At 37.5% G+C, this 20418-nt stretch overlaps 1 protein-coding gene across 1 annotated transcript in view; it reads left to right on the top strand.

Annotated features, from left to right (window-relative positions):
• Positions 1-20418, top strand: part of Itgbl1 (integrin subunit beta like 1) — a 245340-nt gene that overhangs the window by 130201 nt on the left and 94721 nt on the right. The window contains exon 7 of the mRNA XM_028868297.2: positions 5995-6141. Coding sequence (XP_028724130.1) covers positions 5995-6141 — 147 coding nt within the window. The remainder of the gene's footprint in view (positions 1-5994; positions 6142-20418) is intronic.

Here is a 20418-nt window from a genome sequence, read left to right as displayed (position 1 = left end):
ATATTATTTGGGAAATTTTGTAAAGGTAGATTACTACAGCATCAAAAAAAAACATAGAAGGAAATTACTAAATATAGCATTTTACCTTGTCTCGAATGGAAAAAAATAGAGAAATAGATTTAAAAAATAAAAATTATAGAAATAATTAGCTATATGTACCTTATTCCCTTAAATTTTTCCCTGTTGATGGCCTTTGTGTCAATTTTAAGCAGCTACTTGTAACCATCAAGGTTTACATCCATGTGTATTTGAGAGAGCTATCCCATTTCCCATGCGGCAGACCAACCCTACAGCTGCTCAGGCCCAGACCTGGGGTTCTGACTTGGCCTGCCCCAACATTCACCTCATCTATGATCTGCTGGAGCACACGAAGGGACCAGACCCACAGACCCAAAGCTGCAGGATCTCCTCAACACAGGGTAGCAGCAGGATGTCCAGGAAGAGTCCTAGTCAGGGCCCAGCAGCGAACATGTAGTGGAGGCCAGGGGCCTCAAACCAGACCGGTGACTCTTTGCGATGAACACTTGCAGTGGAAATGTATGGACAAGGGGTATATGAATCGACTTGGTTTGTACTGCAGCTTCCTTGACGAGATTTTTTAATTCCTTCCCTTTTTAAAATTTTTCTCATTTTATTTTCTTCATTTTTTTTCTCTTGAATTTTGTTTTATTTGGGGGAGAGGTATGCAGGGCAGAAGACAGATGTGAAGGGATGGGGAATGAATGGGATCAAGATACATGATGCACAAAACACATAGAATAAATAATTTTTTTTTAGATTAAAAAAAGAAAGAGGCCGAGCAGTGGTGGCACATGCCTTTAATCCCAGCACTCGGGAGGCAGAGGCAGGCAGATCTTTGTGAGTTCGAGGCCAGCCCGGTCTACAGAGAGAGAGAGATCCAGGAAAGGCACAAAGCTACACAGAGAAACCATGTCTTGAAAAACCAAAAAAAAAAAAAAAGTGGTGGTGGTGCATTCCTTTAATCCCAGCACTCCGGAGGCAGAGGCAGGCGTATCTTTGTGAGTTCGAGGCCAGCCTGGGCTACAGAGTGAGTTCCAGGACAGTCTCCAAAGCTACACAAGAGAAATCTTGTCTCGAAAAACCAAAAAAAAAAAAAAAAAAATAAAATAAAATTTTTTTTTCTCCAGGACAAAAAAATATTTAAAATATAGTTAGCTAAATTTATACTGATTTTTTTTTTTTAGAATTAAATGTTGTAACTCAAGAGAACATAATTCACAATTGAAATTTGTGTTTGTCTGTCACATTCATCCTAGAATAGCCTTTGTGGTGCCTTCTTTGAATGGCCATCATGCTACTGGATTAGGACTCATTCTGTGAACCTTCTTGACCATGCACAATAGCCTGGGCAGCAGTTACATTTGGAGTAGGTAGATTATACTCATACTCATCTCTGTGTGAACGTGTTTGCATACATGCATACATGTGTATTCATGTGTGTGTGTCCATTCATGTGTGTCCATATATATGTGTGCAGGTATGTGTGTGTTTATGTGTCCATGCACACATGTGTACAGGGTATCTGAGAATGATTTTCTTAATTTAATACTTTTGATGTTGAGATCAGGGATAAACAACAACATCCTACATCTTTCATCTCAATTTTGTTGATCTGCCTATGCAGTTTAAAGAACATTTGTTAGAAGAAATGAGACTAACTCCTACAGGCTTAAACATACACAGATTTGACAAACTAGCCTGGAAGCATTATGTTCTGATCAGTATGGTAAGAGTTCTTTTTGGTTCAGTCTACTTGAAAGACAGATTAAATTCTGATGAGGCCTAGGAAAGGACAGTGGCACATCTCAGTCAAGTGTAAAACACCTATTTTTATTTATGGTAAGCCTTTTCTCCCATATTTGCCTTAAAAAATTAATAGTATGTTGTAGTGTGTTAGACTAACTGATTCTCATGACAAATGATTTTTTACTTCAAATTCGTGTTTTTATGAAAACCAAACCTTTATATTCCTGAATTTATTTCTGCCCAATGATCCCTTTCTCTTTAGCTGGGCTTTTTGATTGGAATTGAGGAACTATTAACTCTAGAAAAGAGACCACAGTGTTATTTCTTAGTTTCCTCTTTAGGACTCAGTACCAATACTTTGTTCTTCCAAGTACTTTTCTGACTCAGCCACTTCCTGGCAATCTGGTGTCAATACTTTACACTTCTAAATGAGTTTCTGACTATATGGATTAAAAATCTTTTGTAGGAAATGCAGTTTTATTTAGAATGAAATCACTAACATTCTAAATTTATTTTGACAGCATAGAACATACTTCTTAAAATCAAGACATGAGAAGAGCTTTTACTACTGAGAAGTAAAAATCATGTTTGAAAATTACAACAGTTAATCTTAAATAAATGTTTAAATTAGTCAAGAGTACTCTTATTTCTTTATTTATTTTGAGATTTAGTCTTATTCCATAGGCAGGTCTGGCTTGGAGCTCATTGTGTAGCCCAGATTGACATTAAGCTAGAAAAAGTCATCTTGTGTCAGCCTCTGGAGTGCTGGGGTTACAGACCGAAGCAACACACCCAGTTTAGCATTGCCAGTGTTAACTCCATCTTTCATCAGTGTAGACTGGATTTACAAAAACTTCCCTATGATTCTGCATTTGCTTCTTGTGTGCTCCTCATTGGTATATTTGACTTAGGATATATTGCTTCCCCCACATTAATAAAAAAAGAAAATATGCCACTTTAAGATTTCATCATTTACACCAGCTGCTGTATGTTCACTAGCTCTGGAGAACTTCATACATCTTGTATGACTTAGGTACTGCTCTTCTGTTTTAATGTCTTCCAGATTAAACATTTTTGGCTAATATTGAATCCTTTTTGGGAAAATGAAAGAGAAAACACATATACTTACCCAGATGGTTCAGGAGAGTGAGCAGTCATCTTGAGCCAGAGAGTGTTCTCCCACCTTGGCACTTCCTGTTGAAGGGCAATGCCTGTGATCTCAGAGCCAGTCACACCCATGACACAGTCTTTTAACTCATATGGATGAGTAAATGACTGATTGTAGAGGCTTTTGAATAGCTAAAAGCTAGGGTTGACATGCCCGGGGTGAAATCTAAATTCACAGGAGTCATCCTCAAGAACTTCGTAATACCAAGTACTGCAGGCACACCAGAATATAGATCACAGTCTATATTCTCCTCTGCTTCTTTTTGTCCTCTCTGGGTTGGAAAGGAACTTCCTCTGTGTGTGATGGGAGAGGATTCTCCCTGACTGTGATTCCTGTGGGTCACAGCAGCAGGTGTTATCCTCTTGGGTAAGTTAGGGATATAATGACATTTTCATCTACTAGATGTTTTGCTCAGACTTTACCATTTTAAAAGTTCCAAGAATAAGTAAGACTTTTCTTCCAATCTAACCATTCCTTCAATTTTACTGCTAAGAATGTCAACTAGCCTAGGGATGGCAGTATGTCCTGTATTGTGTCAGTACAGATTTAACAGTCCCTGAGCTTAATCTCTTGCCTGTGTCCAAGTGCTTCAAAGACACTTGCTCCTATAAAGCAGCAGAATAAATTGTACTTTAAGTGTTAAAGCTTTTTATTTTAAAAGTAATTATTTATACATACATTTCTGATTGTTCTTATTTTTAGGAGGGCAGAGAAGAAGGATGCTATTCTAGTTTCATTAGATTGCTGTGACAAATTCCATGATCAAAGCATCTTAGGGGTGGGAAGGATTTGTTTGGCTTACATTTCCAGGTCATAGTCCACCATTGAGGGCAATCATGGTGGTAACTCAAGCAGGAACTTGAAATAGAAATCATAGAGGAAGGGTTCTTGCCAGCTCTCTCACAGACCCACTTAGCTATCTTTTTATTTGGCTCAGGGTCAAATTTGCCCAGGGAATGGTGCTGCCCACAGTGCGGTAGGACCTCCTATATCAATTAAAAATCAAGACAGTCCCCCCACAGACATGCCCACGAGACAATCTGTTTAGAGAATCCTTCAACTGAGACTTCTTTCGTAGGTGACCCTAGACTTAATAAAGTTGACAGTTAAAACTAAGAACTAAAACTAATTTCTTAAGCTGAGATAAACTGCAAAAATGCCACAGGACTAAATGATTTATGAAATGTAACTTTCAATAAGTACAAAAAATAAGTAAAATTCTTGTGTTGGAAGATCTAAATGATCAAAATACTAAATACTCACAAATCATAAGTATTTGTCAATAACATATCTTCTTCAATTATAGAGAATTAGTGATGAAAGCACATTGTTGAACAGATTATCATGTAACAGGGACTCAAGAAATGTTCATTGAGTTCAATTTATTATTTAAAATATTTACACTTAATGATTATTAACCATTAATTAATAAATTAATATTCACTATTATACCATTTCACTCTGACCCATAATATTATCATTGTAAAGAACCAGGCCAGTATATGGTTAAAAAACTTCTACAATGTGAATTTTATCATTTCTAAGGAAAGAAGAGGCCACGAATTCAAAAGAGAACAGAGACAGGTGGATGTGCAACTTTGGAGGGAGGAAACAGAAGGAAAAGATTTCTGAGTACATTTCCAAAAGAAATGGAATCATTATCTTGAAGTGGTATCTTCATTACCTGCTTATGTGCTGTTTTTCATAATAGCCAAGGTTTAGAAACAAGGGACTGTGGCTAGATGAATGGATGAAGGATATATGTATATGTAGACACAGGTGCATATGGTGGAATAGTGTTCTCCATGAAAGAAATTTGGCATTTGCAATAACATGGCTGAACCGTGAAGAAAGCAGACATAGAACATAACTGTACAGAATCTAAGAATGTTAGATTATATTTTATTACATTTGCACAATTTTTATTTTTGGTGTGAGTGTTTTGCCTGCCTGCATGTATTGTATTATTTGCATTTCTGGTACCGACAGAGGTCAGAAGAGGGCATTGGATCCCCTGAAACTGGAATTACAGATAGTTGTGAACCATCATGTTGTTGCTAAAACCCTAACCCAGGTCCTCTGGAAGACCAGCAAGTGCTCTTAACTGCTGAGACATTTTTTCCAGCTACCAAATATTAAGTTCTTAAAAACAGAGCAGAAGGGTGTTTACCAAGCACTGAAGGGTGGGAGGTATTGATCAAAGCATATAAACTTTCAAAGTTACAAATAAGTTCAGAAGTCATAACATTCAGCATGGTGAATATAATTACTGTCCTCTGTATACTTTAGATTTGTGGGGAAGATAGATCTAGAGTATTCATAGGCACCTGTGTGGAGTGAGAGATCTGGCCATTAGCTTGATTGTGGTAATCATTGCTCAGTCAGCATGTGAAGAACAGCATTATTCCTATGTACTTTTAATATGTACACTTTCATAGATTAAAAAAATAAATTACAATATAGTCACATCGTTTGACTCCTCTAATCACTTCCACCATATATATATATATATATATATATATATATGATATATATCATGAGCTTTACTAAGTAAAGCTCATGAATGGGGATCTCAACTTCTCCCTAATTCTCAATTTCATGGCTTGGTTGTCAGTTTGTGGCTCCTTATTTCTTTTAAGTAGATATAGATCAGTTGAGTGATTCAATAGAAAGAAAAAGAACTACTTCAAAAAATGATTGTGTTCTATTTCCTATAGTTCTCCTTCATATTAATTAACTGGCAAATCCATCAAATATACCACTTACTTCCCATTAGACCAATACAATCACACTTATCTAGAATCTTATAGACTCAAATTTAAAACCTTATTAAACCATTTATTTTATCCATACTTGTTGCTTTTCTTTGTTCTTTTTGATCTATTAATGCACATCAGTTGTTTTAATATTTTAGAAAAAATATTCCTTTGACTTAATGGTTAATGGTGTATAAATTAAGGTCCTGACTTACTTCTGAAAATCACTGCTAGAATGAAAGCTATAAACTATTTCTGGTTGCATAATCTTCATGTGGTCTCCTCCTCCCTATTACTGTGAAGGTCATGGACAGTGTAACTGTGGACGATGTGACTGCAGAGCAGGCTGGTATGGGAAGAATTGTGAGCACCCACGGTCCTGCCCATTGTCAGCTGAGGAGAGCACCAAGAAGTGCCAGAGTGGCTCTGACCTGCTTTGTTCTGGAAGGGGTAAGTGAAGCCAATTGTCTTGTCTTGTCATTACTTCCTAATAGTGTGAGGCAAATGAATGCCATCCACATGGACCTTACGAAGAAGGTGGCTGAGATAACTGAAAGAAGAAAGATTGTTGCTTTTTCAAAACTGGTAAACTCCACTCAGATCAGTGAAATTTCTGGACAAAGACAATCTGTCTCTCTCTTTCTGTCTCTTTCTTTCTCTTCACATACACACACACACACACACACACACACACACACACACACACACACACATTGTTTTCTGTTTTCTGTATTTCAGGTTGTTCAATTCCAATTTAGCTTTATTCAGTCTAATACATTAAAAACAACAAAAACACAGTTGAGATGTTTGCTTAAAGCTTTCTGAACTTGAGCATCTAATTGCCCAGTGACATTTATGAAATTCAATACAATTATTTGTTGGGTATTGTTCACTTGGAAAAACATTGTATAAACATGCATGACTAAGTTGCTCTTTTAGAAGATCTTTAGCCTCAGGTGTACTTTTGCTCTCAGATCAGGAAAAAAATCCAGGATAAGGAAAAACTCATCTGGAAGAGCATTCTTTTTAATCCGTCAAAATAAGAGCTATGAATTCATTCCTCACTTGAGAGTAACAAAGTCAATCTGACACATGCTTTTAGAGGAACTGGTTGTAGAGGCAACCAGAAATTTGGTTCAGTATAGAACATGGGAAGGGATTTTAATTTTAGAAGAAAAAAATGTGATTTTCTGTTATATTGTTCTTTTTTAATGTTATCTTTTATTAGTATATAATTCATTTAACATGAAGTTTAACTTTTTAGTATTTAAAGCCCTGGCATTTTATATAATCATGGAATGATGCAATTATGAATACTAATTCTACAATTTTATGCAGAGGCTATTGAGGTATGGGTAGGAGTATATTATCTCAGAGATACTTCCAAATATCCACATTTTCTAGCAATAACCCAGATAGGAGACTCTGCTCCATCCAATTTAAAATGTTGTCAGGTGCAGATGTGTACTCTGTCAGGCTTGTGGAGTCCCAAGGGTTGAAACTGTACTATCCCTTAGACAACTGTCACCCACATGTTCAGTCTGCAGCCAGGTACTTACATGACCTCACCATCTTCTTTTGTGAAAGTTTCATCATTGAAATCTGTGACAGGATTGAGTGTGGGAGGCTAACCCATGTAATGTTCCTGTTATTTATTTTTAAATGTTTATATTTGTATCACTTTATTATAATAATGGAGATGATTCCAAAGGTAAATCTTGACAGAAATAAAAAATAACTTTATATCAAAATAGATTTTATTTCTGAGAACCATTTTCCAGGTGTTTTCACTCTAGAAAATTAAGGTAAGTTTTACTATTGCCCTAAGGTCCCAAACAAGGGACGGGGTATGTATGTGTATTGAGAACTTAAAGAATTGTTTTAAGTCAAGAGTGTACATTATGTAAGGTCATCAAAATATCAAATAATTTTTTACTAGTAGAAGTAAATAGAACATGAACAAACAAATACCTGGATAATTATTAATATATCCATTTTTGATATTAAAACGACCAATTATATAATAGGAAAATAAGAAAACCTCCTGAATTATTTTTCACTCCCTAAAATTTACTTTATATTTATGCATGTGTTTTTTATTTGTCTAGACTCTAATACATAGGACAAGTACAAGAAAGTTATTCTGGAATTATATGTTAATCTTTAATAAACTTGAGTAGGTTTGGTTTCAAATACGTACTGACTTTCCGTCTTTCTTGAGCATCACTGCTTAGCTACAGTTTTAGAGGAACAGAATATAGTTAAAATAATTTGTATCAAAAGGATGTTGAATATGTAAGTATAATCTGACTAAACCATAAATTCACCTAAGCTTCTAGAAGTACCATATTAGTAAATAATACACATCACTAGTTTCCTTACCAGTGATGGAAGTATTGGTGAATGAACTCTTCCCCATGGGAGTTTGAGAACAAAAACTAAGAAGCAGCAGCCTGTGCAGTACTTGAATCGGTGGTCACTGTACTTTCCTGTCGGGCTACGTCTGTGAGCCATGTCACTGCTACTGGGATCTCTGAAGCAAACATCTAATATGAAAGCTTTTACAGGGTTGGCTTTGCAGTTTTGAATGAATACCCACCACAGCTGTGGTTACAAGAGTGAAGAAAACAATTACAAGCACCACCAGTTCTCAAGCTTGAGAGCCTCTTTGGCCCACCACCTGGGAGAAACTGCTCCCAGTAGAACATCGCACAGGGACAGATATTTCTTGCTTTTGATGGTGATTAATAAGCTGAGTCGTTCTGTCTAAGGATTGAATGTCTCACAAGATCTTCAAATTTTTATGCAGTTTGCAATTTCTTGATTTCTATTCTCCATTGCCTCTAGATGCCATTTCACTCAAGTAGACGTATTCCCTTAGTTGATGTATCCATAGGCTTATTCATCTTGGTTTGTGCATCTCGGGAGCAGTGAGGAGTCACTTTTCATTTATTTTATCTATATTCTTTATAAAAACTAAAAGCAGCTTAAGATACGGTACACATTAGTTTAAAATTTTTCTTTTGTTGAAAATGCATTTTTATCTTTATTGAGATCCTTGTGTGTGTGATTCTGACTTTATTCAAAAACTAAGAGGAAAATTAATGCTTGTTCCTTCCAAGCATAAGCTTTGAGAGATGTGGAAGGATTTGCCATTTCCACTCTCCCCTAAGAGGTGCTGGAGACAGGTGCTGGTCCCTCAGCTTGGGTCTCAGAGTGAGGGTGGTTATCAGTCAGCTCTGCTAATCCTCCCATGGTGTGTAACATGGATGAAAACTTGGGTTGTTTAAGTAACTGATATTTGGGGCATGTTTATTATTGTATCTAAACTCCTATCCATCATAGTTTTCCCCAATCAAACTTTAGGAAGTACAACTTGGCCAAAATAAATAAATAATCAGAACAAAATTTCACATAAACTTAAATGCATAGATATTCAAATGCTTAAGGTTTATAACTCTATGTGTTATCATCAATAGCAACTTTAAAATAAAATAAATACAATTATCATGTATGTATCTTAGAAATGAAATATTTATGGTATTCTATAAATAGTTATGTGAACTTCCTTAAACAAAGAAAGTGCTAAAAACTATTGAATACATTTTTCATTGTAATTTCCTGAAACACAAAGAAATAGGAAAAAAATATAGCTATTCTATTTCACAATGAGTGGAGTAAAACTATATAGTAAGTTCCAAGCTTGTGGGTGTCATATAACTTCTTTTTTTTTAAATCATGATGTATCTTTATTTCTTTTGCAAGACAATTTTATATTTTTCATAAGAAACTATGTTCTTTTTATATATTATATTATTTTATTTTTTTCATTTTACATACCAACCACACTTCTCCCTCCCTCTCCTCCTCCTCTCCCTCCCTCCCTCCCAGCCCTCCCATCCACTCCTCAGAGAAATTAAAGCCTCCCATGGGGTGTCAATAAGGTATGGTGCAGGGAGCCATTCCCAGTGGTGGGTGGGTCCTGTAGAGGGTTTAAGGAGTCAGCAGGAGAAGGAAGTGAGTCAGGCCATGGTGGTCGGGAGAATCTTGCAGCCTGACTGACTAGTAGCCAGAGTGTTTATTTATTTATACAGAATTTAGTTAGCAGAGATACATTCATGATGTTCCAAAACAAAGATCATATCATTTTTGTTTTTGGACATGTGTTTCACTTCCCTTTGCTCATCTTTTAGTCATCATTAATAAACTATGTAAGAACAGAGTTATCATTTCCAATCATTTCCCTCAAGTTTTGACATCATTAATAAACAGTTATCATTTTTACTCATAAACACCATAACCCAATTTTTGAGAATCTAAAGGCATATGACAGCCTGTGCTCAGGCTGGTTGCTTTGGTTGCTTCAAGCACACTAGACCAGAACAAAAATCTTCAACCACTCTGGGCATTTTGCCATGTCTCAAGCAATTTATTATTAACTCTTAGTGGTCAGAGTGCCCAGGAAAAATCCTCAGGCTAAAGCTGCTGCAGTTATTATTCAAATTCTGACATAATACAATCAATATTCATATTTATATCCTTATAGAATTTGTCTATATGTCTAATCCTGGCATTCTGTTGTTCCTTGGTCATATGATATTATAGTGGCTCTACATGAGCTAACTTCTAAGAGAGGGAGGTCCTGACACCTCATACTTTCATCATCTTTTCACTTCATACTTTACTTATCAATATTTTTCTATGTAGGGCAGAGTTGTATGCCACGTAATTGTCTGAGTGTACAGTGGGAAGAGGCTTGTAATCTGAACTGTGGACAATTCCTCTAGCTCGCCAAATCTTGTTGACCTTTTTGATTTTGCTTTATTTTTAATATCTTGTTCTTGTGTAAGTAGAGGGACAGATGTTTCAAGAATGTCTCATAGCCTCATAAAGAGACCTCTGGCTTCTTTATGTCCAAGGCGTAATGAAGACCTTCAAGTAGATAAGGATATCTCCCTCAAAGTGTGTGGGGGGAATAGTGTGTTCAGGACTTTCCTGGGTAAGCTTAGAAGCAGCATTCCTTGGAGAAGGCATAACTGATTCATAAGGAATTTTCCATTAGCCCAATATCCTCAAAATGTACAAATGTGAAAAGTGCCCCAAGTATGTAACAGATGGAGATAAAAACCAAAGGTGACATGGCAGCCATCATGTGCCTCAGCTTTGCTGGATCTTTGTCGAGCAGTTGTGCTGGCTTTATGACTTCTGCTATTCCATTCAGTTATGGCTGTGCCAGTCCGGCACATCAAGTTGAGGCAGGCCCAAGCCCCTTCCCACTGAATCAAGGCCAAGCAAGGTATCCGACCATAGGGAGTGGACTCCAAAAGGTCAGTTCATGCGCCAGGGATAAATCCAAGTCCCACTGCCAGAAACCCCACAAGCAGACCAAGCCAGTCAAATGTTACCCACATTCCTCTGGTTCAGTTCCCTGCAGGTTCCACATCCATCCATCCATCCATCCATCCATCCATCCATCCATCCATCCGAGTTCATGTGCTTCCCCTAGCCCTGGTCATCTCTCTCTGTGGGTTTCCTCATCATGATCTTGACTCCCCTGCTCATACAATCCATCTTCCCTCTCTTCAACTGGACTCCAGGTGCTAGGCCTAGCTGTGGACCTCTGCATCTGCTTCCATCAGTCACTGGATGAAGGTTCTATGATGACAATTAGAGTAGTCACCAATCTGATCACAGGGGAAGGCCCGCCTGTTCAGGAGCCCTCTCCACTATTGCTAGGAGTCTTAGCTGGGGTCATCCTTGTGGATTTTTTTGAATTTCCCTGGCACCAGGTTTCTCCCTAATCCCATAATGGTTTTTTCTACCAAGATATCGCTGTCATTGCTCTCCCCCTACTTGACCTTCCTGGTTCTCTCATGTTCTCATCCCTATCCCTGCTCCTCTAACAAACCCCCATATAAGATCTCCTGGGGAAAATGGGAAGTGAGGAGTGGGGAAGAGTCATGTAACTTCTTAATACAGTGCTCTGGACTCCAGAGCTGTTGTTTAAAATAGCTTAATCCCTTACCATGTTAATTTGTTAAACAATATGTTCTAAATGTGGTGGTTTGTTTGTTTGTTATAATGATAACCTTGAAAATTATGTCTGGTTATACAGTAGTATCCTTCTGGTTCTATACCAATTATGATTTTTAGTTGTAGCAAAATTAATCTTTTCTTAGAAATACATGTGGCTGTTTATTCTATCTTGTGCCATAAATTACACTCTTGGAGCAGAATGTGCATATAAATCTTTAGTTCTACTTCTTAACTATGGGATAAAGAAATATGAATGATTGAAAATAAATCCTTTGAGTAAAATCCCTTGAGTAAAAAAATGGCCAAATAATTTTTGTTCTCTAAAAAAATTGTACTACCAGGCCCTCCTAAGGGGAGCATAAGAAAGGCTCTTCTTCCCCACCAATTGTGGTTCTTTAGATAGCTCTTTCTTATATGTTTTGCTGTTTGTGTTATAAACTTCTGTCATTTATCAAATTCCTTGTATTGACTTCTATAACCATGAAAATACATTATCTATCTGTAGGCCTTATTATTCAGTGTGTATGCAGCGTCTGCTCTTTGATCATCAACAACACATCGTCCTTGGGTCTCAGTCCCCTCTGGTTCCTGCCTGACTTCCTTGCCCCTTCATTCTCTTTCATTAGAACTGTTAAAACTTTACCTACCTTGGCTACTTAAACACTCATAAACACATACCTCTATGTGAAATGGTGAAAAATATAAGAAAAATGGTACATTAAAAAGTAGTTATTTTATTTCATATTCTGTCATCTAGAAAATGGAAATGGTATCCTCATTTTTATCAATTAGTATGCTTTAATTAATGAATTAATCAAGTTTTCCCTACCCTAGGAACACACTTTCAAAGAATAATAACATGCCACATTCTCACCATCTGTAGATTTTTCTTCAACTGAAGTCATAATTTATCTTTTACCAGCAAACCACAGCTTCAAATTTTCTTACTTCATTTATCAGAGTTGCATCCATGCAACATTATTGTTTTGTTGTTGTTGCTGTTACTGTTTTCAAGACAGGGTCTCTCTATAGCCCTGGCTGTCCTGGAGACCAGGCTGGCCTCGATCTCAGAGATCCAACACTCTCTTCCTCCCTAATGCTGGGATTAAAGGTGTGTGCCACCACCACCTGGCATTTTTTTGTTTGTTTGTTTGTGTTTGTTTTCCTATGTGATTTGTATATTATGTTGTTTGGGGAGCATTGAATAATTCCTTTTGAAATTCATGTTTAGAGATGTGTTAATTATTTGGAACAGAAAGTTACAATATTAGAAGTCCTCCAAACGTTTTCAATTAAGCACCATACCACATGTAGTGACTTTGATTATATTTACTCTGTGGCTTAATTAACAGTAATGCTGTAAGTTAACAGCAGTAGGAAGTTTACTGAGTGGCCAAGTGACAAGGGCTTGTGTGTGTTCCTGCTAGAACACCTAGAGAGAGCAAATAGGATCCAGTTTACTCTATTTGAGTTCCCTGGAGGATTGATGTGCAATACAAGTAAGTGCTGAAGGACACTGGAATGGAAAACATACACTAAACTATGCCATTTCAAATCTAGTCTCTATGAACTGTAGTCAAAGATGAAGAAGAAACAATCTGGTAAACAAATTTCTTAGTTTTTTACCAGGAGAAATGGTTAACACTTTCAGTGTTCATTAGTAGATAAGAAAAGAAAAGGAAGTACTGACAGTGGTTAGAAGACAAAATCTGGATTCTGTTGTATCATAACAAACACAATAATGATAATAAATCAGTTTTGGACCACCTAGGAAGATTCTGCACAATGCTGAGTGCAGTGAACTCATAATATTATTTTGTGTTATATATGCTCTGTTACCATGCAGTGATCTATTTGGTGGTATCTAGGCAGAGAGAAGCCTATTTATTCTTTGTTTGTTTGTACCCAGAAGAACTCATTAGCAAGCTTTAAGCTATGCATGTGTCCTATATTTTATGAAACTCTGAGAATATAATTGTTATTTATTGTAACATTATCAGATAATTCAAAAAGGAAAAAAATTAAGACCTAACAAGAACTATAGAAGGTGTGTTCAGTCTCCTTCCTATGTTTTTATAAAGTACTTGGACTTCTCTTTTGAGATGTTGTATAATCTTGAAAAGATGGACAAAAGTAAGGACTCAGAACTGGTAGTCCACTTGCAAGATCTGATAAATCCACTATTGAAACTCTCAGTCATTTGATAAAGCATTATTTACTAAAGTGAAGGCATAATATATGTACCTGAACATGGAGTGCTAAAAAGATTAGAAAGGATTCATGTAAAATATATGGCAAAGTGTTTATCTAGTGACTCCCTTTCTCAGGTGATAATTATTTATTATTCTTTATTCTCTGTCTTTTCTTTTGCCCTGCTTTTTTCTCTATTTTAATACTAAACAACAGAGAGGAAAATAAGATATTAGAAAGCACATTTTCATGGTCTTAACTATAATGTAAAACACTGTATTAGGTCTCATTGCTATGACAAGAATGTCAGACAGAAAGAATTTAAGGGAGGAGTTTATTCTTAGAGCTCCATCCATCATAGATGCCATGGTGGATCCAAGCAGAGTACTGCATGGTGGCCAGGAAGTGGGAAGTGAATGCTGTGGCCAAGACAGCTTTTGTTCTTTCTCCCTTTTATTTGGACCTCAGCCCACAGAATAGTGATATTTGGGACGTCTTCTCTATTAGTTTTCCCTGGAAACACCCTCACAAACATATCTGTCACTGTGGATCATCAGCCTCCCAGATAATTCTAGGAGTCATCTGGATAATGAAGATTAACCATCTCAAATACTTTAGTAGTCAAATATCAAACCTAATAGTTTTAATTACCTGAGGTTTTCTTAATCCATAGATCCCAAAATTATACCACTATCAAGTAAAACAGTGTGAACATTTTTTGTAAGTGTTCTAGTCACTATCTTTGCTTAAATGTTTTATTTATGACAACAGAATATTTTGTATCGAAGACAGAAATTGATCCAAATAATTAGATTTTTATTACAATTCAAATCATTTTTATATGGTAAATTGAAAACCTGTGAAATTCTTTGGCTAATAAAATTTCTAGGAAAGATTGTAGCAAATAATGTCAAAACTTTATTGAAATGAAAATAGAAAATTGGACAGTAATTTAATTCCAATTTCTTTAAGCAAGCTTAAAATGAAATGTGTGACAACCACGACCACTCTTACTATATTTACATATTTATTTGTATGAAAACACTAAAATCATAGTGGGGGCTGGATTATAGTACTCTGACAGTTGTTTTTGATATCTTATTTAGTATAAATGGGCAAGTTAATTATTTTCAGTAGGTAAAAAAAATCATTTGATTATCATTCATGGTCTTGAGAACATCCCAGCCTCAGTAGATGTTATCTTTAATAGAAAGTCAATGAGGCAGTGTGTACCATCTCTTTGTCTAAGTTTTAGGTCAGCCTGCTGGTCAGGACCCTGTGATTCCCTTCCTTGGCTACCCACAATGTTATTAAAAATTAATAGCCCAGTCACTGTGTTGGGTTTGCAAAATGAATTCAGAAATTCAATAGACCATGTATTCTGTAGTACAGACAACGATGAATCATATGTTCACAGTTTTGCTGCTTGCCATGTCAAACCAAACTAGCATTTATTCATCATTTGACCTTTTATTTCTGTACTAAACCAGAAGTGAGGCATTGAGGCCTAGTAGGTTCATATTCTGTTTTGTAAAGTAAGTTTTATTGAAAAGAATCCTTGTCATGTAGCTGCTACCTCTTTGCTATAAGGTAGGGTTTCTCCGTAGGTGGAACAACCATTTCACGGGGGTCACCTAAGACTATCCTGTATATCAAATATTTACCTAACAATTTATAACTGTAGCAAAATTATAGTTATGAAGTAGCTAAGGAAATAATGTTATGATTGGGATCACTCTCTCTCTCTCTCCCTCTCTCTTCCCTCCCCCCTCTCTCTCCTTTGTGTGTGTGTGTGGAGTGTGTTAAGTGCTTTCACTCCCTCTGGTTAGTGTGTAAATCCAGGCTTGAAGCTAACTTCTAAGAAGAATCAGAAGTAATAAACATTGAATCTATTAGAACAGACGTACAATCTAGGGGTCTGGTAATTCTCTTAGGGCCTTGCCAGTAAGAAAAATGCCCATTGTGATTTTGGCCTAATGTTGTCATGGAAACACCAAGATTCCCAACCATTACACACACAAAAAAAACCCACAGGTACTTAGCTCCTCTTTCTTCTTCTTACATCTTAAATCATATCTGCCTTCCTGTTGACAGAATGTGTGAAAAAAAATACAAAATTATTTTCTTGAAAGTCATTCACCTAAGCAGTTTATTAATACAATGACTGTTATCTGGGTCTGGTGGTGCAGGTCTGTTAATCCCAGCTCCTTGACAGACTGAGGCAGGATCTTGTAAGATGAATTGTTAAATGGCCTTATTAATTAAAAAAACAAAACAACCTGGAGCCAGATATTGGGGTGAAAACTGAAAGATCAGAAGAATAGGACAAGCCACAGCCAACCTTGCCACGGACTGGCCCATCGAGGGTACCATGACCGTAGGGGAACCAGGGCTTGGGTAGTCAGGAAGGCAAGGATTCAGCAAATGACAGACAGACAACACACTCAGAAGTGGTTTGAATCTGCTGCAATTTTACTTCTGCAAATCAGTAGTTTATATACAGAAAAGAAAACTATCAAGTCATACAAGGAACAATGAGAGCTAGGCAATAATTCAATCACATCATCTTTTAAAAAAAGCAAGCGCACAGTTATTAATTGGCACTAGACATAACCCTTCACCCACAAGAACTTTATGACCCAAAAAGCAGTCTGTGTTATTTAAACTTAGTACGGTCCCTAGACTTGTGTAGGCTTCTTTGCGGTTGCAGCTGTGTCCTTCATCTTTATCTCAGCCGCTCTCTAGTTTATTATGTACTTCTACTTTTTTGGTTCTCATGACCCACTTAGCCAATTTGGATGCTGCAGATCCTCCCTAAGTCTTCCTTCAGTTCTTTTATCACGTCTCTTTTAATATGAAACCTTTTTACCTGCTGGAATATGGACTCATATTTTTACACCTGTAAGGGGAAGGGATTCTGCTGTAGTCCTTAAGTTTCCCATGCTGAACTTCCTCAACAGAGGGGCCCACCATCTGCCTCCTATGACATAATGTCTTTTGCCATAAATCACTTTAGTTGGGATTCCTCAAGGATTCCTCAAGTGGGTGAGTGTTCATTTCCTGGAAGTGCCTGAACCTTTATACTTTCTTTATCTAGCGGCTTGAGGTCTTAAAAAATAGCTCATTCTGCTATATTTGATTAAGATCCATGTCCAGCTTCCCCTTTCCTCCATAGTTCACCATTAGACCCCCAAATCTTGGGTCTCAAATGGGTGCACCAAGAACCCAGACTCCGGTCCAGTTGATGCAACAGCAAGAGTTGTTTATTAATGTGGCTGTACAGTCAGGCAAACTCAGCTCCAGAGAGCAAGAGTCACATCGTACTGTAGTCACATGGGTAATTTTAAAGGAAAAATCCACAAAAGCCATAAGATTACAATTCCCATACAATTTCATGGCCTGATCAAAGGGTGATCACAGAGTGAGTACAGTCACGTCCATATGCACATTTTTCCCAAAACCTCAAGGGGGGTATCAGGGCGGGAGTGGAGTTTACACAAAGGTCACAGTGGTCCTTCCTGGAACACTTGCAACTATCCCAGTCACAGTTGAGCACATCTCTTAACAGAAATCTTCTTACATTGTTACATTGTTGCAGGGGTGATTGAGTAATGATTGATTCAGTTTGCCCTTGGACCTAGTTTTCTTTTTAGCTCTTTATTTTCCTGGGGCTTGGGGGGGTGTAAGCCTGAAGGGTTAGGATCTTTCATTTACAACCCAAGCATTCATTAATGTTGCCTGTGTTTCATAGATTAATTAGAACATTATCAGAAAAGCAGTTATATAGAACCCATAGCCCAGGGAGCTCATGATCCATGAAGCATGTCTTCTTCAAGGAGGCATAACTCGGGTACTCTGCCAAGGACCTCCAGGGAACTTAGTCCTGTGGGACACGTATCTCCTGTCCACTATTATAGACATAATTGTTCATGTCACACAACCTCACCTTAACTTCTCAGCCTCCAGAGATCTACTTCCTGTATACTCTTACCTATATACTTTTCTGTGCCCTGCCACCTTATTTCCATCCAGCTTCATCACTTCCTCTTTCCACCCAGCTCTATCACTTCCTGTCTGTCTGTCCAGACCTCCAGACCTCTATGGTTACGTAGCACTAGGATTAAAGTCATGTGCCACCACACCTGGCTCTGTTCCCATTGTGGCCTTGAACTCACAGAGAGCCGGGATCTCTGTTTCCCGAATGCTAGGATTAAAAGCATGTGCTGCCAGTACCTGATCTCTATGCTTAATATAGTGGCTGGCTTTTTCCTCTGACCCCTAGATAAGCTTTACTGGAGTTCACAAATAAAATATCACCACAGGATCCCAAGTTCAAGACTCATCTGAACTGTAGAATAACTTGAAGGCCTTCCGGAGCAACTTGGTGAGAGCCTGATTTTAAAATATAAGTAAATTAAAAATAATTTTTAAGAAAGAAACTGGGAATGTGGTTCAGTGGAGAATACTTGCTTAGAACATACAAGGCCTTAAATTCAAACAATAATTATACACACACACACACACACACACACACACACACACACACACACACACACACATACAGAGGATGGAAAGGAGAAAGAACTCTTTTTATTAGAAGTCAGATTTGTATTTTGTGTATTAATCTCCGTATTGGAGATTAATATAGCATTTGTGTAAAATAATAGGGCACTAGTATGAGATTGATATGACTTTAATTCAATCTGGATCCTCCATGAGAGAAATGCAAACCCTGTCAGGCCTGAACTAAAGTAGCTAAAGTAGCTTATGTTGGCCCACATGCTGGCCTTCCTTCTCCTTTACCTCTCTACTCAGTGTGTGAGCTTGGCTCTGTGTTTGGGCCTTTAGACCCCTAGATTGTGTGCCTGCTCACCTTGAACCTCTGCTTGTTACTTCCTATTTATCTTCAGAGTCAGCTGCAAGCCTAGACTTGCATAGCTAGCCAGAGGGACTGAGAGCTCACAACCGCCCTCCCATCCTCCACCTCTCTGCCTTGGGATCATGTGTCTGAGCCACATGTGTGTCTGCTCTCTGCTTCTTACCAAGTATTTGGGGTTGAGAGTAATGAATTCTTTTGTGTGACACCCTTTTATTTGAAATATAACAATTAAGACAGATAAGACTTAGCTTTTCTATAAATATTTATTTCATTTGTGTCGCCTATTATTTGGAGGAAGGCAGGATTCTTTGGCTTCCTATCTAAGATTTTAAATAATTTTAGCTTTTTTTTTTTTTTTTTTGGTTTTTCGAGACAGGGTTTCTCTGTGTAGCTTTGTGCCTTTCCTGGAACTCGATCTGTAGACCAGGCTGGCCTGGAACTCACAGAGATCCACCTGCTTCTGCCTCCCAAGCACTGGGATTAAAGGTGTGTGCCACCACTGTCCGGCAATTTTAGCCTCTTTACCATTCAGAATATTCACGCCATGTAGGTTCTGGCAAATAATAGTAAATGGCCTGGCATAATGCATCAGCCAGACTTGTAAAGCTTGGATAGTTCCAGCAAATATCTCAAGGTCCCTTGCAGTTTGACAAGCACATTAACAGCTTTGCCAAGTTTTCTACTTAAAAGTCTCATTGTATGATAATTATCCAAAAGACATAGGGATATGAAATGAAAAAAAGTGTATTCTGCACTAGTACCTTGAAAAGCCTTTCAGGCTGCTGCCTCTATACAGAGGCAGGAAGACTGTATGTGGTTAATGTGAGTGAGCATTCCCATTGTGATGAGGAGACAGAATTTAAGGACTTATACTCTTGAGTGTAGTTTATTGTAATTATAGAAGAGACAGGCACAGACTCAAGTGACCTAATTTGTGCTCCTGCCCAGACACTTTCTTCCAGATAATTTTATTACCTAAAGAGAGAAGTCCAGAGGGATTGCAGTCTTAAGGTCATACTAGCAAATAAGATTTTGGAAGGATTATAGATCTGCATAGAGTGTGATGCAGTGCATGCTTACAGTGGCCTATTCTGCTCACTAGTGGTAGTGACTTCAGGTTCTCACTAGTGATCCCTGAAAACATTGTCTGTAGGTCTCAATTACCAGTTTAGGTAAAAAACAAGACAAGACAAAACAAACAAACAAAAAGGAACCTGCATCATATTGCCAGTACTACATCTTTGCCACATGAGTATTGTATAACCTAGTCAACCAACTTGCAGTTCTAATGGTGTTTACTTCAGAGGAGGCAGGAACAAAGGAGAAGGATTCTGGGCACTATGGTGCCCTCTGAGAGCACCACCTACTACGTGTGTGACCATAGACATTTTCTTTTCAATTTTTGATGTTTGGGGGAGGCCTCAATCTTGCTCTCTTCCAAAAGATTATTCTATGAACTGGTGTTTACTTTCCTTTAAGATGTTGTTACAACTACAATTTAAATAATGCCTATGGAATTTCTCTGCAAACTTCAAATCAGTACTGCAATTGTAAGGAATTACAAGGGTACAAGTACATGAAATACCCGTGATCTCAAGGACAGAATTCAACAGTGTAAGACG

This window comes from Peromyscus leucopus, chromosome 9, assembly GCF_004664715.2.
Source record: "Peromyscus leucopus breed LL Stock chromosome 9, UCI_PerLeu_2.1, whole genome shotgun sequence".
In the NCBI taxonomy this organism is placed as follows: Eukaryota; Metazoa; Chordata; class Mammalia; order Rodentia; family Cricetidae; genus Peromyscus; species Peromyscus leucopus.
Note: the sequence above shows the minus strand (reverse complement) of the source record. Positions and strands in the feature narration are given on the sequence as shown.